The sequence below is a fragment of the Mesoplodon mirus genome (genome assembly GCF_964341445.2).
Source record: "Mesoplodon mirus genome assembly, chromosome: 1".
Classification (NCBI taxonomy): Eukaryota; Metazoa; Chordata; class Mammalia; order Artiodactyla; family Ziphiidae; genus Mesoplodon; species Mesoplodon mirus.
In genome coordinates this window covers 71,782,447-71,807,546 of record NC_138976.1, presented here as the reverse complement: position 1 = coordinate 71,807,546, position 25,100 = coordinate 71,782,447, and the positions used below count along the sequence as shown (strand labels likewise).

The window sequence follows — 25,100 nt, the reverse complement described above, 5'->3', positions numbered from 1 at the left end:
ACCCCATCATAGACAGATGATTGATAGATGTAGAAATATAGTGAGAGAGAGAGAGAGAGAGAGAGAGAGAGAGAATTTGGCATAAACTTGGGTCCAGCAATTTCACTTCAAGGAATTTATTATAAGGAAATAATTATGGCTATACGTATAGCTACAGAAATTCTTAGAACACTTCAAAAATTAGAAACCAACTATATTGGTGAGTAAGCACTTTCCTTTCAGCTCCAAACCCACCTTTCTACACTCAGCTTTATGATACTGGACCTGGCACTCTGCAAACCCCCTTCGGCTTTTCCAGCTGTTCTGTTAGGCTTCACCACTAGAGGGCGCTAGAGGGAGACCATAAGACTAGAGGAGGAGGAAGGGACCGGGACTTCCAGTTTTGCATTCTGTTCCTGTCAGCATCAGTCCAGCAACCATTCTTCACCTTGACAGCAGCAAATGGCTCCAGTTTATAGTTTTTTCCAACCATAATCCAAAAGTAGCCTCAGAGCACCAGGTGGCCAGAGCCCCTTGCTCAGAGATTTGAGTCTAGCCCCACAGGATCCTTCCTCCAAGCTCCTGGGACACCAGCAATGAGCAGTGTCCCTCCTTAGAGGTCTGAGTCCCAGCTCATCAGAGTCTCCCCTCTGAAATCATGAGGAAACACCCGGGAGAGCAGCCCCTCCCCGCATGTCTGGGTGCCCTTTCTATGGGGTTTCTTCCTCCACTTTCTATGTTCTTGATGACCCAACCTCTTCCCTTTTTTCCCCCAACTCTAGAGGTGGAAGCTGCTTCCTGTAGTTACTATCTCCATCACTTCAGTGTTCCCCTTTTCCTTTCAGTCCTCCAGCCCTTGTTTAGCCCTTTTTTTTTTTTTTTTTTTTTACATTAAATCTTTCTGTTAAAGTAACAGGTATGGTTTGTTTTCCAGACTGGACCCTGACTGATTTATCAGCTTAGTACCCAACAACAGAAAAATGAATTGTCAAAAATTATGGTACTTCTGTACAATGGCATAGTATGAAGCCATGAAAAATTGCCTGGCTTAAGCATACTTAAGGATGTGAGAACACGTTCATGACATTCAAAGTGAAAATATGATATGAAATAATATGCAGTGTAGTATGATCCTAATCTTCTAAAATTAAAACAATATGTGTATGTGTGTGTGTGTACAGAAGAATATATTCAAAAAAGTAGTCATGCTCATCTCTAGATAGTAAGAATAACAGGTAATTTTTATTTTTGTCCTTTTTTCTTATCTGTATTTTCTAATTGTATAAAATAAATGGGATACTTTTGTTATAGGAAAACAATGAAAGCTATTATTTTTAAAAGTTAACACTTAAAAAAGTTAATATAGGAAGACCTATATTAGGAGATTAAAACAAGATTAAAATGGTGGAGTGGAAGAAAAAGAATAATAAACTGAAAAATCACTGTGTACACTTAAACAGATTGGAGAAAACAGTGGGTAAATAAGGAGAGACTGGGCCTCCCTGGTGGCGCAGTAGTTGAGAGTCCGCCTGCCGATGCAGGGGATACGGGTTCGTGCCCCGGTCCGGGAGGATCCCATATGCCGCGGAGCGGCTGGGCCCGTGAGCCATGGCTGCTGAGCCTGCGCATCCGGAGCCTGTGCTCCGCAATGGGAGAGGCCACAACAGTGAGAGGCCCGCGTACCGCAAAAAAAAAAAAAAAAAAAAATAAGGAGAGACTAAAAAGCAGCTATTGCCTTCCTGAAAATTAACCACTGGTTTCCCATTTATGAGTTATGGTGCCCAGGGGATTGATGGACTTGCACAGATTAGTGACCCTTCTCATTCAGTACCTCTTAACCCAAAGCCCACATTTTCAAGGTATTTTCTAGGACTCCAGGTGAGGACTACAAAGTATATTCATTAATTCTCTATATCATTTTAGAAATGATTTTACATGGTTGCAAAATTATGGACAATAAGGTAAAACAAAAACAGAAAGAAATCAGGGTGAAGGGGAAATTAGGGCTGAACAAGGGAGTAAAATGAAGGTAGTGCTCATGGATGCCCCAAGACCCTCACTGTTACCAAAGGTGGCCCACAAATACAACTCTGAGCTTCAGCCTCAGCACAGGAAAGAAGGAAACACTACTGTTGATAAAATCAAGAGTAAAAGTCATGGAACAACAACAACAAAAGCTAACTAAATGACACATCAAGCTTGTGATTGTAGCTTCTGGATCATTCTGTTCCACCAATTATGCCATGATGAATACATGCCAAACATACTCACTCTGATGTGACAGGCTGAACAAACAGTTTGACTATGGAAATTCAAACGTAGCAATAAGTCTCCAGGTTTCTGTTTGTTCAGTTGCATCTAAACTTGGTAAACCGAGTTTAGGCTGAAATTCTTTAAATTTGTGGAGAAAATTTCTAACATTTCTATCACTGGATTCTCGATTATACTTACAAGAAATCTGTTTCTATGCAGAAACACACGTTCTCTGATGGCTGTCCTCGTAGAAAACTCTATTTTGGGAGCAATGCCCTGAAAATAAAACAGCATAAAAGAAACAAATAAAATGGAAAGAGCGTCTTTGCTCAGCCTATCCTAACTTGAAATCATCCAAGAACCTAAATGCTCTTTTGTGTAGTTGGCATAATCTACACACATTATCTAAAATACATACATAACGAATATATATACAGTGAAATATTATTCAGCCTTTAAAAAGAAGATCCTGCCATTTGTGACAACATAGAAGAAACCGGAGGACCCTATACCAAGTGAAATAAACCAGACACAGAAAGGCAAATACTGCATGTCTCACTTATATGTGGAATCTGAAACAAACTCATAGAAACAGCTAATAGAAAGCTGGTTGCCAGGAGCTGGAGGATGGGGGAAATGGGGAGATGTTAGTCAAAGGGTACAAAGTTTCAGTTAGGCAAGATGAACATATTCTAGAAGTGGAATGTACAGCAATGTGACAATAGTTAACAATACCATATTTTATATTTGAAATCTTCTAAAAGGGTGGATGTTAAGTGTTTTCACCACAAAAAAGAAAAGAAACAACAATTTACAATGTTAAATGATGGATATGTTAATTAGCTTGATTGTGGGAATTCCCTGGCAGTCCAGTGGTTAGGACTTGGCACTTTCACTGTCGGGGCCCAGGTTCCATCCCTGGTCAGGGAACTAAGATCCCACAAGCCACACAGCATGACCAAAAAAAAAAAAAAAAAAAAAATTAGCTTGATTGTGGCAATTATTTTACAATGTATATACAAAAATAAAGTTGTATACCTTAAATATATATAGGTTTGTCAATTATACACCAACCAAGCTGAAAATAAAATAAAATACATACATAATAAGAATAGCTAAACACATATAATACTACATATTATGTGCCAGAGCCCAACCAAAGGGATTTGCATATATTAACTCATCTAACCCTCACAACAACCCTGTGAGGTTGGTCCCAGTAGTATCTACACTTTGTAGATGAGTGAGCTAAGGCACAGAGAATTTAAGCAACTTGTCCAGCTAGTACTGGCAGAGCTGGTAATTGAATCCAGGCATTGCAACTTGTGTCCCCGCCATTAGCTACTCTATTTAAAACACTGGACCATGGAACTGAATGAGATTACCTAGGGGGAGGGATGGATACAAGTTCTCTTTCCCTACCTACCTGCTTTGAAAACATGCTTTATACCTCATACAAAATATTTATATCCATTTCCAAACTCTTCATTTTGTTTCACTGATCAATACTTCTTTTTCTGCTCGGTACCATCCTATCTAAAACATTGTGATACATACATATATATATATATATATATATATACATACATACACATATATATACATACACATACATATACCCTATCCTACATCCTACTTAATTCTCATAGTGCTGTAAGGAAAGTACAACTATTAACATCAACCCGTTTTATAAATGATAAAACTGAGAACTGGACAAAAACTTGAAACAACTCTAATGTTCTTCATAGGTGAATAAACTGTGGTATATCTATATAAAGGAATCTGCTCAGTAATAACAAGGAACAAGTTACTGATACACACAACTACGTGGATGAATCTTAAAAACATTGTTCTAAGTGAAAGAAGCCAGTCTTGAGTGGTTACAGACTATATGATTCCATTTATGTGACATTCTCAAGAGGAAACAAAGTTTTAATGATGGAGAACAGATTAGTGGATTATGGCGGAGGATGTGTCTATAAAGAGATAACATGAGGGAGATTTGGGGAGTGATGGAACTGTTCTGTATCCTGATTATGATGGTGGTTTCACAAATCTATACATGTGTTAAATTCATAGAACTGTGTATCAAAAAAAGTCAATTTTACTGTACATTTAAAAAATACAATTATTTTTCTTAAAAAATACTGAGACAGAAAGAGATATTAAGCAATTTTCCCAAGGTCACATGTCTTGTAAACGTCAAAACAGGGATAGGACTTGGAGCTGAATTACACTGTCTCCAACTGACCCCATCCAGTCACCTGCAGCCCCTCTGAACATGACCCTTTGCTCTCCTCTCCCCCAGAGAACACCGCCTGGCCACGTACCCCTTTGTTCTGGGGGCACTTTCCCTTTCTTCTCGTTGCCCATCCAAATCCCACCTGTCTCTTGAAGCCTGGCCTCACCCTCTCCCCTCCAGGCACACCCATAGTGACTTCTCCCTCCAGTTGCTAACAGCTCATTTCACTTATATAACATACTCCAGGTACTTGCAAGAAGAATTTGCATCGGCCGAAGCCCTAGAGGGAAAAGAAACCAACATGCACTGCATGTTTAGACAGGTACCAGGTGCTCCTAGAGGCTTTCACATGTGCGATCTCATTTAATCCTCATACAACCTGTGTAGTAGACAATTATATCCCACTTTAAATGTGAGGGAACAGGCTCGAAGAGGTTAGTCTGTCCAATGTCACACAGCTGGGGATCAGTAGAGCCAAGAGTTGAAACTCTGTTGGACAGCAAAACCCATCCTCTTTCCATTACCTCATGCTACCTCTCAGGGGGCTTCATGGATGAACTAGTCAGCTCGATTCCTGTGCATTCATTCATTCTGATGCACATTCAGTCCTGTACATTCATCTTGTCTACAGAACAGGTCCTCACAGGTACAACCTACCTCCTCAGCTCCCCCTTCTCTTTTTTTTTTTGCCTCTAGGATGCACAGTACGCCCATAAGAGTGTTAGGCCCGGACTGGTGACTCAAGATTTCTGGGCTTACAAACACAAGAGCCCAGTTGCTGCACAGAGTTGAATAACTGGGGCGGGGGGGTGGTGTTTCATAAAGAATGCACAATAACATGGCTGGCACAGCCTCACCTCCAGCTATCAAGACTGCCCACATGAAGAAGAGGGTGGGGGAAGGGGAGTTCCGGGGTCCACAGCACCACTGGTGGAGATCCAAAACCTCATGGGTGCGTGAAGCCCCAGGTCCCCAGCAGCCCAGCTGCCTGAACCTGAACAAGTTATCTCTTAAGCCACAGACTGGTGTAGTCTTCTTAATGCCTCATGGAGAAGTAGTACTAACCCTTGAATGACAGTTTAATAAAATATAACAGCTCACATTTATTGTGCACTTAACTATACACCAGATATTATGCTAAAGACTATACATATATTACCTCATTTAACCCTCCTAATAACCCTATAAGGCAAGAACTATTACCAGTCCCATTTTACAGATGAAGAAACTAAGGCACATGGAGATTAAGTAATTTACCCCAAATCACACAGTCATTCAGTGACAAAACTGGGCTTGAACCCAGACCACCTGAGTCCACACTTAACTGCTGTACATGCAGCTCCACTTTGCCTGGAGAAGAGGAGGAGGGTCCCCTACCAGTAGGGAATCCACAGCCTGTAACACCATCTTGTTCACCTATTTGACCTCCACTCCTGGCAGTGACTTCCAGACAATACGGAGGAAGGTATTTTTCATAGAAGTACTGATTTTAGCGTAACAGTTTATAGTTGAAATTTACAGGCTCTATCTTGTGCAATCCCCTCAGCAATGGGATGGTGGTGATGATGGTTAGGTCAATAAATGTATTTAACAGTAGGATTTTCCTAGAATCACTGCACTAAAGAAAAATGGAAATTATTATCTAAAAATTAATAATTAAAAAATAATATTGTTTCCACTTAATTTACAAATTCAGCCTTTACCTAACAAAAAAACAGATTACATTCCCCTCCTCAGAATTCTTGACCTCAGCAGGAAAAGGAGGGGAAAAAGGCTGTTAGCATAACAAGTGAAATGAAATAAAATATGGAAGCACAAAGAAAAAGTCACATTTTATTGTAGGAAATAAATCTAATTCTTAATGAACTAAGAAGAGAAAATAAATGAAGTGAATGATTTGCCTGACCCGCACATGTCATTTATTCTCATATCCTACAACATTAATGAAAAGAAATTGGACCCTGGGCTGAAATAAACATGAGAGAATTAGCATCATGCAGCGACTTGAGTGCAAACTTCGAAGCCCGACAGGCCAGCATGAGAATCCCTGCTCCATTGCTCACCAGGTCTGTGACTCTGAGTACCTTTGATAAATTCTCCATGCCAGCTTCCCCATGCCTAAGATGAGGAAAATAATAGTACCCACCATGCAGGGTTAAGGAGGATTGAACAAGATAATCCATGTAAGGAGCTCAGCACAGTGCCTGGCATCTAGCGAGCATGCAATGAATGTCAGCTATTAGTAAAGCTTCAGCAATTGGTTTTATTTTGCTTTATAGAACATAGAGAAATTGAGCTCCTCTATCTTTTTACAAATTGTTTAAAATATACTTTCATTAACTTCATTGTAAGAATTGATACTTTATCTCTAATGCATGAAGATGTTTCCCTGCAGTTTTAAAGCTCTTTCACTTATGATTACCTGCATTTATGAATAACTACAAACACAACTTCTGTAGGTTCTTCTCCCTACTTATGCCCATAAAGTTAAACAAAGATAACATTTGGGAAAATATGAGAAAATGTGTTTCTTCTTGTCTTGATACTTAGCTGGATACCAGCCCAGTGTTTGTAGATAGAATTTATTTAATAGAAAACTTGGGCAAACCAAAGTTAATATAAAGAGTATCTCCCACCTAATTCTCACCAGTTTTTATCCCTTTTTGCTTCTGAAGAGCAAAATCCCAATAACTCAACATAATAAAGACGAGCATCTCACAAGTACCATGGGTATAAGTGATACACAAAGAACATCTCTGAGAAAAAAAAAATGATGTCAGTGATATTCACCAAACCTTCAAAGATTACTGGAGGACTTAAAGTTATGCTCATTAGGAATTCAGATTAGGAGAACTTTTGATGAATGCTTGCTGTTTGAAGTATTAGAACTAGAAGTCCTGTCATCATAAACATCCTAGAAACAGGGGTCCTGCATGTTATGTATTCTGCACAGTACTCTCAACAAAATGGAGACAATAACACTTTATTAAATTATAATAATGGTGATTCATGGGGCAGTAACAGAAAAGTTGAGTATTAAGTATGCTTTTTATAATTCACAAGGATGTGGCCCTTAAAACAGAGGTCATCCAAGTGACATAAAAGTAAAGAAAATTGTCAGAGTTTCTGCAGTGTTAAAAATCATCCCAGATAACATCAAAATTAATATTTTGAATTTGGGTTCAGATAATGCCCCCAAACAGTTAGATAATCAACTAAATAACTGCTGTATCTTTTAAGATCCTTCAGTAATATCAGTCTGTGAACCTCTGACAGTTTCCCCTCCATTAAGTAGAGACCATAATATCTGCCTTGGCTGACTTAAGAACTGTTATGAGGAAAATAAGATATCACATGAAAAAACCCAAGCACAAAATAAATGAGAGGTAGCATTATTACTATCACTACTCTATTTTACTATTATTATTACTAAAACAATAGCTATGATTAAATAAACTGATATTAAATCTTTCAGTTAGTCTGCATTAAGAGGAGATGAAAAAACAGACACAGAAAACAAATTTATGGTTACCAGAGGGGAAAGGCGGTGGGGGAGGGATAAATTAGGAGTTTGGGATTAGCAGATACAAACTGCTACATATAGAATAGATAAACAACAAGGTCCTACTATATATAGCACAGGGAACTATATTCAATATCCTGTAACAGGGACTTCCCTGGTGGCACAGTGGTTAAGACCGCCTGCCAATTCAGGGGACACGGGTTTGAGCCCTGGTCCAGGATGATCCCACATGCCGCAGAGCAACTAAGCCCGTGCGCCACAACTACTGAGCCTGTGTTCTAGAGCCCGCGAGCCACAACTACCGAAGCCTGTGTGCCTAGAGCCCGTGCTCTGCAACAAGAGAAGCCACCGCAATGAGAAGCACACACACCTCCGTGAAGAGTAGCCCCCGCTCGCGGCAAGCAGAGAAAGCCTATGCGCAGGAATGAAGACCCAACCCAGCAGATAATAAATAAAATTAATTAATTCAAAAAAAATCCTGTAATAAACCATAATGGAAAAGAATCTGAAAAATATATATAAATAATAACACATTATTATATATAATATATATAAATAACATATTATTATATATAATATATATAAAACTGAATAATTATATATATATATTATATATAAAACTGAATCACTTTGCTATACACCAGAAACTAACACAACATTGTAAATCAACTATATTTCAATAAAAAACTTTAAAATTAAAAAAAAAGGTGAAAGAAGCAACCTTTTTATAACTATGTGATGGTGTGAATACGGCAGTGACTTAGAATGGTTAGATAAGACTCCCACATCTCATGCCTGACAGACCTCCATGGCTTACGTTATACAGGGATAAAAATCTGAACTAGTGGAAGACTTCTGTGCATGGATTCTGCAAATTCCTTTTTCTAAAGTTTAAGTTTCCTATTTAACAGAAGAAGACTATGTAATGCTTAACTCTTTTGGAAAACCTTGGTGATCTCTTCTGAGTGGCTGGAGAGATCAGGGAGCCAGTGCTGAGTTATGCAGTGAATTAAGACATGGGCAGCTGATGATTAATACCTGTGTGATCCAGTTAATAACTTGGAGCCATGAGAAGCACAAAACTAAACTGGTTTGGCTGCTCCCACCCTTGGTAGCAGTAGTAGTAGGAGCAAGGTAGGCTCGGCCATGACCAGAAGGGATGTATGCGTGTGTATGAATGTGTCTGCTCACTGGCCTGCAGTCACAAAGTGATATCCTTAAGTATGCGAGGTCCCACAGCCTGAGACCTGGCCACATTTGGGAGGGTGAAGGTGAGCTGTGCCGTTTGCTTTTTTTTTTTCATGGTAAATTGAAATTTATTACTGGGAATGGTGGAATGGGTTAGTAAGTATAATTGAACTATACAGAGTAGTCATTAAGCCTGGAGATAATAGACAATTGTAGTGAAAAGTCATATCAACAAGCCATTTATTATGTATATCTCTGTTCCCAGGCCTTTATGGCCATCTGTATATTTCCATATTTTGAATGCTCATTAACAGTGAGGGAGAACACTGACCAGAGCTTTATCTCATTCTTGTTGATTTCTTGGGTGTAGTTGTGGCACAGGGGTGAACTCGCCAAAACATGGGTAATCCAAGGAAAGGATACGGGGCTGGAGATAACCACAGCCTCGGCAATCTTTTTCCCAGTAACCAGGGGTGGTTGAGCTTAACTCTGAACTTTAAAATAATTTTTTTGTACTTAAGACCTTTTATATAATGAAAAATGCCTTGATCTGTATTCTTATAAATGGTGCTAAAATATGGTACTCCTACAGGAACCAGGGCAATCCACAGTAATGTTGGTTACTTCGAGTATTTCGATGTGGGAAGAAAGCCAAAATGAATGTATTTAATGAAAAAAAAAAGACTCCCACATCTCAGATCAATAGTGGGAATCAGTATCATTTATTATTTTGAGTGGGGCATCTAATCAGGGCTGCTGAAGAGAACATGAGGAGCACTAACCAAGATGAAGTGATCTGCCCACAAACTGGTCCTGTCAGGAGTAAAATGTTCAGGTCCCAAGAATTCCTCTCCCAACAGAAGCCCAGCTGGGCACAGATCACTTACCGGAAAACCTTCAACTGTCTTCATGAGCACCTCCCTACACATCCCAGGGTGCGAAGGTGTCAGCCTGGGTTCAGGGAAGAGAAAGTCCCGTGTGTTTTCTTCATAGTAGGCCAACTCTTCCCACGCTAGAAACAAAGGAAAAAAGGCATAAGTAGATTTATGTTCTGAAAATGATGTATCTACATCCCTGAGTTCAACGAAATAAAAGCTTAGACAAGTGATGTCAGAGACGGCACTCAGATAAAAATAGACATTTTGATCACAGCACCTGTTATTCAAGAGGCAACGACTTCTACTACTTTTTGTCTCATGCATAATTTTTAAAAGCCTTCCCAAGTCACTGCAGAGAAAAAGACTATCTAAAGGGTTGCTCCACAAAATAGAACAAAAGGGAAAATCTCTTTCCATCCATCTCTTTCCATCCAACATCGACAAATGTTTTCTAAGGACATACCGTGGGCCAGGTCCTAGGGATAGAACAGGCAGACAATGCCCTGTTCACTCAAAGGTTACAGTGTAGACTAGGCTTCCATGTGTTCTGTGATGTAGGAATGTCAGCATCCCAATGGCTCAGAGGACAGCCAGAGCTGTGGTTCTCAGCAGTACTGGTAACAAACCCAGGGACATTTTGGAAATTTGTGGAGAAATTTCACAGGCAGGAACCAAAGTTCAATGTATCCTGCAATGCTCAAGACACTCCTGCACGACTTTTTAACATCCTACCAGACATTCTTTCAGGCAAGAAAACTTTTTATAGTTATCTGAGTCTGGAATCTAACTGTTACATTATAAACACAAAGCATTTTTTTGTACAACTGAAAAATTTTCAGGAATTTTCAGGAATGCAGGTACCATGTAAATTAAGGAACAATTGTACTTTGCTTTGTTTGGATATTTACCAAGACCCTTTTGGCATTGTGAAAATCATATCATATCCAAATATTACATTTTGCTCAACATTTACATATTAGTATACAGGTCATTTTATTTTAAATCATTTTCCTTTGTATTTCTCCTTTATATTATGGCTGGAATACTATATATTTTTTTGCAGTGACCTATATAATTGGTTATATTAACTGTGAATATTATTTCAATATGGTAAAAGGGATAGTATGAAATACTCATTACCAAAAGATAATCTTGGGTGTAATATGATTAAGAATCACTGAGCTAAAGGATGGAGAAGGTGCCTTCTACAAAATAGGCACTACACAAGTGGTTTGGACCAAGAGTGGCCCCTGTACAGAGCACCACCAAAAAATTAACTGTAGTGAGTGAGGTAGCTTTGATACTGACCAGGGTTCCTGGCCTTCCCCAACCAATAGCAATTGACTAGAGGCCAGATAAGAAACTCAGGCAAGGCTTTATTGGGGCCCCTGAGACCTCAGGAGGGAGCAAAAACAAATAATGTTTCCCTTGCTTGCTCGGTCCCGGAGGCAGAGCTGGTTCCTTATAAGGGGGTGAGGGTAGGGGTGTGTCCAGGGATCAGGCTAGAGGGTGGCTTAGGTGTTTTGTCCACCCCTCCAGTGGGGTGTATTGAGTGCAGGCGGCATGCTCAGGACCCTGCATTTGCTCCCCGACACCCTGTTTTTGCTCCAGGCTCTTCAGAAGTGGCAGGTGGGTCTTTTGTCCAGAATTTGCCCCAAGTGCCCATGCACGCAGTTATTTTTAGTCCCATATAGTTTCTTTGTATTTCGTTGCTGGAGGATAGGTGTGTCCAGGTGCAGGCATTGTAGCAAAGGGTCCCAGGTCCCAGCCTGTCTCAACTTTACTGTTTTGTGACTCCTATTTTATTTGTCTGAAGAATTCTGATGAGGGTATATTTTGGTGCATCAACTGTAGAAAATAACTGACCTTACATCAAATAATATGATGGATTAATTTCTTCCTACTTATTCCATTTAATATGAATGTTTGGATTCCAACAAGGATCAAAGTGCAAAAAGAATGTGTTCTACATTTTTCATCATATTTCTTTCTCTTCTTCCCTTCTCAGACATGCTCCAGCCACAAAGCACTGATGATGTGTCTTTCCCTCCTCTGCTCTGCACTTCCTCAGTTATGCTATTTCTTACAAAACATCCTTTCTTCCTTCCCATCCTGCTGAGATTCTATTCATATTTCAAGTTTTACCTTAAGTGTCTTATAGTATCTTCAACATAACAGGTCCAAAATAGAACTCTTGACTTTTTCCCACAAATCAGCTCTCCCCTACCTTCCCATCAGAGGAACCAGTACTAGTTACTCAAGCCAAAAATCTAGGATTTATCCTTGATTCCACTCTCACTCCTTACATCAATCCATTAGCAAGTTCTGTTGACTATATCTCCAAAATAAATCTAAATTTTGTTCCCTTCTCTCTATTATTACAGCTACCACCATGGTCCAAGCCCCCACCATGACCTCCTAGCTGGTCTCCCTGCTTCCATTCTTCCTGAACTCAAATCTATTCCCCGCACACTGTGAGGTTACATCAGATTGTGACTTTCACGTGGTTAAACCTTCCAATAGGCTTGCCATATTAGAATAAAATCTAAGCATCTTATCTTAGCCTTTAAGACTCTGTATAATCAGGCCTCTAATCACCTCTCCTACTTCCTTTATTATCACTCTCCTCCTTGGTCATTCCATAGCATCCCTCCTGCCCTTCTTGCTGTCCCTCAAACACACCGAGGTCATCTCTACCTTAAAGATTTGTCCGTCTTTGGACTTCCCTGGTGGCGCAGTGCTTAAGAATCTGCCTGCCGATGCAGGGGACATAGGTTCAATCCCTGGTCCGGGAAGATCCCACATGCCACAGAGCAACTAAGCCCGTGTGCCACAACTACTGAGCCTGCGCTCTAGAGCCTGCAAGCCACAACTACTGAGCCCGCATGCTGCAACTACTGAAGCCCGCCTAGAACCCGTGCTCCACAACAAGAGAAAACACCTCAATGAGAAACACGCGCACCGCAACGAACAGTAGCCCTAGCTTGCCGCAACTAAAGAAAGCCCACGTGCAGCAACAAAGAACCAACGCAACAAAAAATTAAATAAATAAATTTATACATATATTTTTAAAAAGGTACTGGATTTAGGGCTCACTCTAAATCCAGGATAATCTCACCTTGAGATTCTTAACTTAATTAGCATCATACATTCAATGATCTGTGATACCAGCCCAGCAGTGCTCCCCACACTATGCTGGTCTGCACAAACATCGTGTGTTTTCAATCGTATGTTCCTATTGGGAACAAACACCTGGTATGATGCTCTACACAGTGGGCTTTTCCTTTTTCCTTTCATATGTTTTTGGCTAGTTCTTGTCACTGCATCCAAAATGATACCTATTACTTACTATTCCTACATTTAGCAAGAATTAAGATAAAAATGAGAGGTCCGAGAATTGGAAGTGAGTTATCTGTTATCTTTGGAATCACTGGAATAAAAAAGAAACTGAAATAGGGTTAGAGAAACAGAAGGCTGTGAAGCTTCTCAATTCTGTCTCTCTGGTTTGGTCATTTTCTAAAGATCCAAACTACTACCCAGTGTGAAAATGTCAGCACACCAAGGGGATGTTACAGCAAGAGCCTAAGTTATAAATAATAAATAAACATGTGCACAGGCTGATCAAGTCTCATAAGCCAAGTAAAATGCCTGAAAGAGCTTGGTGTTCTTAATAGGCTAACGGCACAGACAGGGACATCGTCAATGCCATTAGTGAAAAACTTCTCCCGGAAAAAGGAAACAAATGAGACTTTAAGAGAAATAATAATTTTAATAACGATACTGCTTCTAGAAATATCTAACATTTAGAGAGCATATCAGAATTGACAGCTTGCTTCCCCATATGGAGTCTCACTTGATTCCTTCTTTACAGATAAATGAGGCTCTGAGAGTTGAAGACACGTGTCATGATGCCAAATGGCAAAGCAGGAATTCAAAACCAGATCATCTGAGGCAGGAGTTCTTTCCTTGCTGATGCCTAGTAAACATCACTACGAAGTATAAAATCAAGCTCTGGGGCTTCCCTGGTGGCGCAGTCATTAAGAATCCACCTGCCAATGCAGGGGACACGGGTTCGAGCCCTGGTCCGGGAAGATCCCATATGCTGCGGAGCAACTAAGCCCATGTGCCGCAACTACTGAGCCCGCACTCTAGAGCCCATGAGCCACAACTACTGAGCCCGCGTGCCTAGAGCCCGCGCTCTGCAACGAGAAGCCACCGCAATGAGAAGCCCGCACACCACAACAAAGAGTAGCCCCCACTCACCGCAACTAAAGAACGCCTGCGAGCAGCAACGAAGACCCAACGCAGCCAAAAATAAATTAATTAATTAAAAAAAAATCAAGCTCTGATTCACGGAATGGGTGCCCACTAAAAAAGAGCATTTTACAGCTGGACTGAGCATTTTACAGCTGGACTGAATATACATGACTTATCCCAAAGCAGAAGTTTCTGTGTAAGAGGTCAATAAAAAAAAAAAGCACCAAGCTCACTGTCAAACAGCATTATGCTGCCCCCCTGTGTCTATTTGCTTTTTCCCATCTTTGTAAACTGAAGACCCAGAGGAGTCTTTATTACTTCTAAGCCAAATCATTGGATCTCTTCATTCTTTAGAAGTAAATTCGTATGCAAATCTGAGATACTTGTATCAAAAACTTAATAGTCATAATATGTCTTTTGATTATAGTAAGTGTGTTTGAAAGTGCTATGAAAAAATATCAAATACAGTAATATCTACAACAAAATGAAAAGGTAACAATTTGGCCAATGAAGAATTGTTCCCTGATAACCTAAATGTGGTCCATGTGACCCCACAGCACAGTCCACTTGAGACTTTAAGCAAATAATTTTTACTTAATTAGCTAGTATCAAGAACCAGCAGATCAAGGCGGCTTACCGTCACCACTCTGTACCTGGTGCCACTGGCATACCACCAGGAAGTGGCACAGTGTAGGGCATTTTCTAAGTACACCTTCAATAAACGTATGTTGGACAAATTAATGGATCAATCTGTAGTGCATCTGAAGCTAAACAAAATTAATTACATCAAGCAATTCAAGTTTAATTCCACTAAAATTACAATCTGAAACTGAAGGATTGTAGACAAAAGGAAGACAAGTACAATAAAGCACCCACTTTGTATCTGATTAACTTCTGAGTTATAACCTGTAAGCATGGACCCAGCTTCAATATTCTCCAGTCATCACAATTTTGAACTATTCTTGCAACCTTCTCACAGATGGATTTCCCGTCAAGTAAAAAAAAAAATTGGCAGTCAAAAATATACCAAATTTTAAAAAGTTGCAGGAAATATACATTCAACCTATATATATACATATATACATTAAATATACATATACTAAATATTAGACATATTTAATATTTATGTATATATATGTGAGTGTGTGTTTGTGTGTATGTCTATATATTTTAGAATTGGTTGAATATACTAAATGCATTATACATATTAAATGCATTATTAAAGGCCTAAGAAAGATATACAAAAAATTGTTAACTATAATTATTGTCAGAGGTAGTTGACGAATGTGGCTTTTTACTTTTTATTTTATATTATTTTGCTATTTACAATTTTTACAGTGAGAATATTTATTATAGATATTGGGTAATCTTTTTAACTCACGAAAAATTAAATAAGATCAAAATGGTCCTGCTTCTATTTTGTTAGCATACTAAAATATAACTTGCCAGTTAACAGTGACATACGTTTGAACATAAAATTGGGTCAAATAAAAAACTTATGGAAGAAAACTCAGTGCCCTGATTTTAGCCTGTTACTTTTAGGCTAAAACACATTCCATGAGAATTTCTGAAAAGCAGGTAGGAGGCATCTCTGATCTTCCCTCTGTTCTGCCTACCTAAGAAAGCACTGACCTATACAAGTGTGTCCATCCCTAGACCCACTAAGAGTGGGGTTCTTATCTGTTTTCAGGACATGCCTCTACCAACAAACCAAGCAGCAGAAGAAAGAACTACAGACTCCTGGGTCCACTCCACTCCACTGGGGCCCTTGACCTGCTCCAGAACAGCCACAGTAGGCAGGGCCATGATCCTCATAAAAGCCTCCACAGCCACCTCTGCTTTAGCTGAGGCATCTGCCAGACTCACCTTCCTTCTCCCATGCTTTCTTAAGAAAAAGAAAGTTTCACACAATAAAATATCAAAATAATGCAACAAAACAGGGGAAATACATGCATCAAGCATAACTGATTTAAAACTTTGGTAAAAATATCAGGAATTTATACCAAAATGCAATGTTAATATGCAGACGTCACTCCACAAGTAATCAAAGGACACTGACAGTCATACTATACAGAAGGAAAGAAAGAAAATAAATTATAATATGGGAAAATGGAAAATTTCTGAAGTAAATTTAAAATGTTAAGGTTGTCACAAATCATATCTAAAAAGAAGGGACCGGAAAATATGGTGAAATGTATTTTAAAGAATTATTACACACCTTATAAACACAAAAAATCCAAATGATAGCATCCAGCATTAGCTAGGATATGGTGAACAGGCACTCTATACAGTGCTGCATGCAGCAGAAATAATGGAAACTTGCTGGGGATCAGTTTACTCTCAGGTTATAAGATATGGTTCAATCTAGCAATTCTATTCTTTACAAATATATCAAGAGAAAAAATAACTGTTATAAATATATGAAAGACAAATCCTAATGTGCAACAATATCAATTTAAAATTGGTAATAACACTGTGGAAAATACATAGCTATTGAAAATGACAAATAAGTTACCTACAGGTAACGATGTAGAGTGAAAAAGTAAAACCCCAAATATTATTTACAGACATTTTATAGACCTATAAAAACACATAAGTAAATTCATGAAATTCTTCATGATACCAAAAATAATGCTTTTCGATCTGTTTTTAAAAATTACAATATAACAGTAACATATAATTGGGGAAGTTAGTAAGAGAAGAAAATGTATGTGACATTATTTATGTAAAAATTCCATATCCATGTGTTCTTCTAACCACAGAGAAATAGCAAGAAACATGTTCACCAAAATATAAATAGAGGTTTCCTCATCATTTGGGGATGCTTTCTACAAGTTAAAACTGTGAAGCTGGGAAGGGAAAGGGCAAAGCAATGGTAGCAAAGATCAGAAGAGTATTAGAAATGTTTCTGAGTTTTAGGTACCCTCTCTCTCTCCCTCTCTCTCTCTCTCTGTCTCTCTCTCTCTCTCTCACACACACACACACACACACACACACACACACACACACAGAGACTCTAAAATCATCAGATAATCAGCCACATTGAGAAACTCTGAGAAGTGGTGTCACCAGGTGGCAGTTCCTACTTGCTCTCACTAGCTCAGGTCTCTTGCATAACACAAAACAAAGTCCTCACAGAACAGTTTCCTCCTAAAGTCCCATGATTCCAGCACAGAGGTTTCAAACTTTTTCTGCAAAGGGCCAGAGAATAAATATTTTAGGCTTTGCAAGCCATATAGTCCCAACTACTGAACTCTCATTCCAGCACAAAAGCAGCCGTAAACAATACTTCTATGAATGAACATGGATAAAACATCACAGATGATGAAATTTGAATTTCATATAATTTTCATGTATCAGTAAATATTCTTCTTTAAGAAAATTTCTTTCCAACCATTTAAAAATGTAAAAACCAAAGACAGTTTGGCAGTTCCTTAAAAAGTTAAACATGGAGGGCTTCTCTGGTGGCGCAGTGGTTGAGAGTCCGCCTGACGATGCAGGGGACACGGGTTTGTGCCCCGGTCTGGGAGGAAACCACATGCCGCAGAGCGGCTGGGCCTGTGAACCATGGCCGCTGAGCCTGCGCGTCCGGAGCCTGTGCTCCGCAACGGGAGAGGCCACAACAGTTGAGAGGCCCGTGTACCGCAAAAAAAAAAAAAAAAAAAAAAAAGAACAGAAAACACGTATTCACACAACTTGTACATGAATGTTCACAGAAGTGTTACTCATAATATCCAGAAGGGGAAACAACTCTAATGTCCATCAACTGATGAATGGATAAACAAATTTGGCATATTCATATAAAAGAACATTATTTAGTCATAAAAAGGAAGGAAGTACTGATATATGCTTCAACAAGGATGAACTTTGAAAACATTTTGCTAAGTGAAAGAAGCCAGACATAAAAAGGGCACAAATTGTGATTCCATTTACATGAAATGTCCAGAATGAGCAAATCAATTAGAGGTAGTAAGTAGATTAGTGGTGGCCAGGGGTTGCGAGGAGGAGGGAATGAGGAGTGACTGCTAATGAGTACAGGGTTTCTTTTGGGGGTAATAAAAATTCTAAAATCAGATAGGGTGATGGTCACACAATCTTGTGAACATACTAAAAACAATTGAATTGTACACTTGAAAATGGTGAATTTTACAGTATATGAAGTAAATCTTAATTCTTAAAAATGTAGAAGCCATTCTTAACTCACAGGCCATACAAAAACAGACTGCAGATTGGATTTGGCCTGGGGGCTGTCGTTTGCCAACCCTGTTCTAGCATCAACACAGAAGATGGCTTTGGGTTTCACACACACACAAACACACACTCTCACTCACTCACTCTACAAATGACGACACAGCCAAAAGCAAACATTTGAAAGAAGCTGAGCCAGGACTAAAAAAATTATTTGATGATTATTAGATAAAATTATGAAAAAATGGAAAGTCAAAGAACCTGTTTAAGCTATGCTTACTGCTTTTTCAAACCCATAAAGTTACTCTTTTGAAAGTGGGCAAAATTCAACAGACTGGTGGGGGTAAAAAGCATGTGTTATACAAAGCACAGCTTTTAAATGCCAGTCGCCATTTTGTCATGCCAAATCCTTTTAAAATTAAATTAAACTAATTTAGAAATTCATTTATTGGCACATTACCTGGAGGCACTAGCTGTATTAACTCAAACCTGGTTAGAAAGCCTAAAAAGGAAAAATGAGATATTAATACTTTAGAATACTGTCAGAGTTTTTCATTAATTACTAAGTTTAAAACTGCCATAAACACCCCATTTACGTTACTACTACTGATAGTAAGTGGCATACCAACAATGATTCAGGTATTTCTAGACCCAGTAAATTGGGGGCATGGGGTGAGAATAACTGAGTTATAAACATACCATTTTGTCTCCTGAAAAATATTGACAAAATATGATATTTTCTCTCTTAAAGATGTATTCATAAATCACGGAAATAACAATATACTACTTTTCATTTTAAAAATTCAAAATACAACTGTTATCCATTAACCTATAAAAGCTTATCTTGCTTAAAACAGTATGTTATATGACTATATAAATTAGACATAAAACAACTTTTTTTTATAGTTCCTGAGTTCAAAGTATATTTAGAAATAGTGGGCCCAAAGAAGATATATAAATTGCCAACAAACACATGAAAGAATGCTCAACATCACTAATCATTAGAGAAATGCAAATCAAAACTACAATGAGGTATTACCTCACACCAGTCAGAATGGCCATCATCAAAAAATCTAGAAACAATAAATGCCGGATAGGGTGTAGAGAAAAGGGAACCCTTTTGCACTGTTGGTGGGAATGTAAATTGATACAGCCACTATGGAGAACAGTATGGAGGTTCCTCAAAAAACTACAAATAGAACTACCATACGACCCAGCAATCCCACTACTGGGCATATACCCTGGGAAAACCATAATTCAACAAGAGTCATGTACCACAATGTTCACTGCAGCTCTATTTACAATAGCCAGGACATGGAAGCAACCTAAGTGTCCATGGACAGATGAATGGATAAAGAAGATGTGGCACATATATACAATGGAATATTACTCAGCCATAAAAAGAAATAAAATTGAGGTATTTGTAGTGAGGTAGATGGACCTAGAGTCTGTCATACAGAGTGAAGTAAGTCAGAAAGAGAAAAACAAACACCTCATGCTAACACATATATATGGAATCTAAAAAAAAAATAAAAATGTTCTGAAGAACCTAGAGGCAGGACAGGAATAAAGATGCAGATGTAGAGAACAGACTTGAGGACATGGGGAGGGGGAAGAGTAAGCTGAGACGAAGTGAGAGAGTGTCATGGACTTATATACACTACCAAATGTAAAATAGATAGCTAGTGGGAAGCAGCCACATAGCACAGGGAGATCAGCTCGGTGCTTTGTGACCACCTAGAGGGGTGGGATAGGGAGGGTGGGAGGGAGACACAAGAGGGAGGGGATATGGAGATATATTTATAGGTATAGCTGATTCATTTTGTTATAAAGCAGAAACTAACACACCATTGTAAAGCAATTATACTCCAATAAAGATGTTAAAAAAAGAGTGAGCCCATGTTCAATGTCTATAAGGCCAAGAATAAAATTTAAATATTAAAAGTAATTTAAAATACAAATGGTATAACAATAAAAAATCAGTAAAGATAATTCCCACAAAATATTAGAAGTAAAAACATTTTAATATAGACAATAATGGTGATTATAGTTAATACTGTACTTGAAAGTTACTAAGAGAGTAGATCTTAAATGTTCTCACCACAAAAAAGAAATGGTAATTACGTGATGTGCTAGAGGTGTAAGCTAACACTACTGTAATAATCATTTTGCAAAATATCTGAGTATCAAATCAACATGTTGTTACCTTAAACTTACACAATGTTGTATGTCAATTATATCCTCAAATAAAGCTGAAAAAAATATATACAATAAACGTAAAATTCTCCCTTTGTAGATTTATGAAAAACATGAATACATGAGGACAGAATTTTAAATGCCAAGAAACTTAAAAGCCAAGACACCCCATAATTTTGGGTTTTCCAAACAGGAAGAAGGACTATATCCTTTCCAACCATCACCCCAATGGTAATGTAAAGCACTTTATCTATCTCAGTCTCTAAACTCCTTACACTCAATTAATTCTCACCACGTGTCATGTCATGAATTGGAAGACAATATTGTTTAGATGGCAATATTCTCCAAACTGATCTACAGGTTCAATGCAATCTATCATTGCCTATCAACATCCTAGCTGGCTTCTTTGCAGAAACGGACAAGCTGATCCTAAAATTCGTATGGCAAACTAAAGGAACCCAAATAGCAAAAACAAGGCTTGAAAAAGAAGAACTAAGTTGGAGGACTCACACTTCCTGATTTTAAAACTTTCTATAAAGCTACAATAATCAAAATAGTGTGGCACTGGAATAATGATAGATTTATGAATCAATGGAATAGAATTGAGACACCCCCTCCACCCAAAAAAAAACACCTCACATTTACAGTCAATTGATTTTCGACAAGAGTGCCATAACCATTCAATGGGGGAAAACTACTCTTAGTAACAATGGTGCTGAGACAACTGGATATCCAGATGCAAAAGAATGAAATTGGACCCTTAGCTCATGCCATTTACAAAATTCAACTCAATATGTATTATAGACTTATATCTAAGAGCTAAAACGATAAAACTCTTAGAAGAAAATATAGACATAAATCTTTGACTTGAATTACACAATGGTTTCTTAGTTATGACATCAAAGGCAGAAGTAACAAAAGAAAAATAGATAAAATATAATTCATCAAAATTAAAAACTTTTGTGTTTCAGAGAACACCATTAAGAAAGCAAAAAGATAATCCAAAGAATGGGAGAAAGTATTTGTCAATCATACATCTGATATGAAAGTTGTATCTATAATATATAAAGAACTTACAACTCAATAATAAAAACCCAATTAAAATATAGGAAGAGGATCCGAATAGACACTTCTCCAAATAAGATATACAAATGGCCAATAAGCACATGAAAAAATGTTCAACATCATTAGCTATCAGGGAAATGCAAATCAAACCCACGAGGTACCACTTCATATCCACAAGGATGGCTACCAATCAAAAGGATAAATAATAACAAGTGTTGGCCAGGATGTGGAGAAATCAAATCTCATATATTGCTGGTGGAATGTAAAATGATACAACTCCTTTGGTATAGTCTGGAAATTCCTCAAAAAATTAAACTGAGTTACCATATGACCCAGCAAGTCCACTCCTAGGCATACACGCAAGAGAAATAAAAACATGTTTACAAAAAAAACTTGTACACAAATATTTATAGCAGCATTATTCATCATAGCACCAAAGCAAAAATAAGCCAGATGTTCATCATCTGATGAATGGATAAACAAAATGTGGTTTATCCATAAAATGGGACATTATTTGGACATAAAAAGAAGTGAAATCTTGACACATTCTATAGCGAGGAAGAATCTTGAAAACGTTATGCTGAATGAAAGAATCCAGTTACAAATGACCACATATTATATAATTCCATATATATGAAATATCCAGAATACACAAATCTATAGAGGCAGAAAGATTAGTCAGTAGTTGCCTAGGGCTGGAAGGGATGAGGAAGAATGGGTATAGGGTTTCTTTCCATGGTGATGAAAATGTTCTAAAATTGATTATGGTGAGGTTAAACAACTCTGTTAAGATACAAAAACCATTTAATTGTGATTAAACAACAGAATCATACCATCCAGTAAATGCCATACATATCTAGAAAAGGGTTTGTAATTGAATCAATGACATGATTGAAATTTTACACAGACTATCTTGAACATAAATATGGGGTAAATATGGAAGTATCACAACTTAGAAAATAGAATTTTATATCTGTGAATTACATATATACAATAGTCTCTCTCTCTTTTGTTGGGGGTGAAGGGGGAAGTACCTACTTTCTAAAATGTCTGCTACAGCTCCAGGATCTATTGCATTTTCAAATACCTGCAGGAAAAAAATGGGGAAAATAAATCTTCAAAGTTTTATTAATATATACTTATAGAAAATCTAGATTATATTCTTCCAAATAATTAACACATGTCAAATCCAGCCATATAATATTTTAGGATTCAACAGGAGTACCTTTAACAGGTATGTGGTTAAAAGTTCAACAAATGACTATAGAATAAATGAATGAGAATTAACACAACACCAAGTACAAGGAAAATTTAAGTTAGCTGAATCTACCACATGTTCAAAACATCACCTATTTGACCTAGCCCCCCAGTTTGCTGCTAAAAGCACATCTAGCATCTACCTGAAAGAGTCTTGTTTGAGTACCTAGAAAAACATCCTGAATACAACAGATACTCATTACATGTTAACTGAATAAATGACTTCTCTTCCCAAGCAATTGGTTGTGCTAAAAAGGAACATAAATAAAAATTCTATGTACAACACAAAAGAAAAGCTAAGTACTCATAGCTAGACTCCCACAGAATCAAAAAATAACAAGAAAGAGAGTCTCATAAGTTTTAGGTGTATCATGAAGCACAAGAAAAACACTGTGATACCTGTCTACCCACAGCCAAGTATGTTTATTTTGTCCTGAGATAAAAGGGCCTAGGGGACTGAAGTAAAGGCATAACATGACCCTCTCCCTGAACTCTAGAACCCTGTAAGAAACACAAGTTTTCAGCAGAGTTTGATTTCAGGCATTAAATTTCTGATTTAAATGGTGTTTAACCTTAAGCATGATTAAAATCTGCTCTTGATCCAAAACCAGGTCTGCTTTAACTACAAAAGTGGAGGCTGTCCCCTGTAATCCATTTCTGTCTTACTGACTTGGATTTAACAAGCAAATGTGAGTGAGCTGGGTTATTTTCCAAAATTATACCAGTAATATTAGTTCATTCCTTCTCTTCATCCATGTCTAAGAATTTTTTCAAGGATGATCGTGGGGAATAAATGATCAACATGAACTGCTCAAACACAATGGCTCATACATTCTTTATGAGTAATTTCTTGTTTATCTGAATGCTTTAGAACATTGAATTCTGAATTATACAGAAGGTCCAAGGAGGAGAAAGTGTTTTCGCTACTCCCTGCAAGTATTTGCAGCTAGAGAATGGAACAGATACAAGAAAGCTAGAGCCAACTGGTAGAAAGCTTGAGTATGAATTCAAACAGCTCACACAAGAAGGCAATTTTTCAAAATTAAAAATAAAGCATTTATTTAATTGCACTTTATAAAATGAAAAATGGTCTGTGATATCTAGTAATCTCAAATACACAGCTTTGTGACATCTAGAGTATGACTCTGAGACTCATTCTCCTCTTCTGCAAGTCAGGGAGCTTGGACTAGATGACCTCCAAGGTCATTTACAGATTGATTTACAGCTTCTACAATTTTACGTCCTTGGGCTTCTTATAAAAAGATTTTTAAAGTCTTCTAGAGAAGCAAATTTACAACTGATAAAACTAATAAGGAAATCCTTGGGGGAAAAAATAGACTGGATTTTCACCACCCACTTTTTAACCACGACCAACAATAAAATGGTTAGAACTAGATTCCTTTGGATTCGGACTATATGTTCCAAGGTAATATCCATTTATTCCTCTCTTATCCAACCAGTTTGGAAGACTATTTAAATTAACAGGCTGACTCAGAAAGAGAAAAACAAATACTGTATGCTAATGCATATATATGGAATCTAAAAAAAAAAAAAAAGGTTCTGATGAACCTAGGGGCAGGACAGGAATAAAGGCACAGATGTAGAGAATGGACTTGAGGACAAGGGGAGGGGGAAGGGTAAGCTGGGACGAAGTGAGAGAGTGGCATGGACATATATACACTACCAAATGTAAAACAGATAGCTAGTGGGCAGCAGCCACATAGCACAGGGAGATCAGCTCGGTGCTTTGTGACCACCTAGAGGGGTGGGATAGGGAGGGTGGGAGGGAGACGCAAGAGGGAGGGGATATGGGGATATATGTATACATATAGCTGATTCACTTTGTTATACAGCAGAAACTAACACAACATTGTAAAACAATTATATTCCAATAAAGATGTCAAAAAAAAGAAAAAAGAAACCAAAGGCAGCAATGGAGGATGGATTAAAATGTATGTTGGAAAGGGACCAAAGCCTTTGGAAATGATGCCATAAATGTGTATTTGATGGTACACAAAGGAAGTAATGATCAATATTAAGTAATAAGGCACATTATAACTGAATTAACAGATGA

At 38.0% G+C, this 25,100-nt stretch overlaps 1 protein-coding gene across 6 annotated transcripts in view; it reads right to left on the bottom strand.

The window, feature by feature from the left end:
• SPATA6L (spermatogenesis associated 6 like) overlaps positions 1–25,100 on the bottom strand; it is a 60,918-nt gene that overhangs the window by 19,808 nt on the left and 16,010 nt on the right. For 4 of the 6 annotated variants that reach the window (XM_082613460.1, XM_082613462.1, XM_082613458.1 and 1 more), the window contains 4 exons: positions 22,808–22,856; positions 18,969–19,010; positions 10,073–10,197; positions 2,431–2,508 (listed from right to left, as the gene is read on the bottom strand). In XM_082613460.1, coding sequence (XP_082469586.1) covers positions 2,431–2,508; positions 10,073–10,197; positions 18,969–19,010; positions 22,808–22,856 — 294 coding nt within the window. The remainder of the gene's footprint in view (positions 1–2,430; positions 2,509–10,072; positions 10,198–18,968; positions 19,011–22,807; positions 22,857–25,100) is intronic. The other 2 variants (XM_082613463.1, XM_082613461.1) reach the window with 1 other exon arrangement.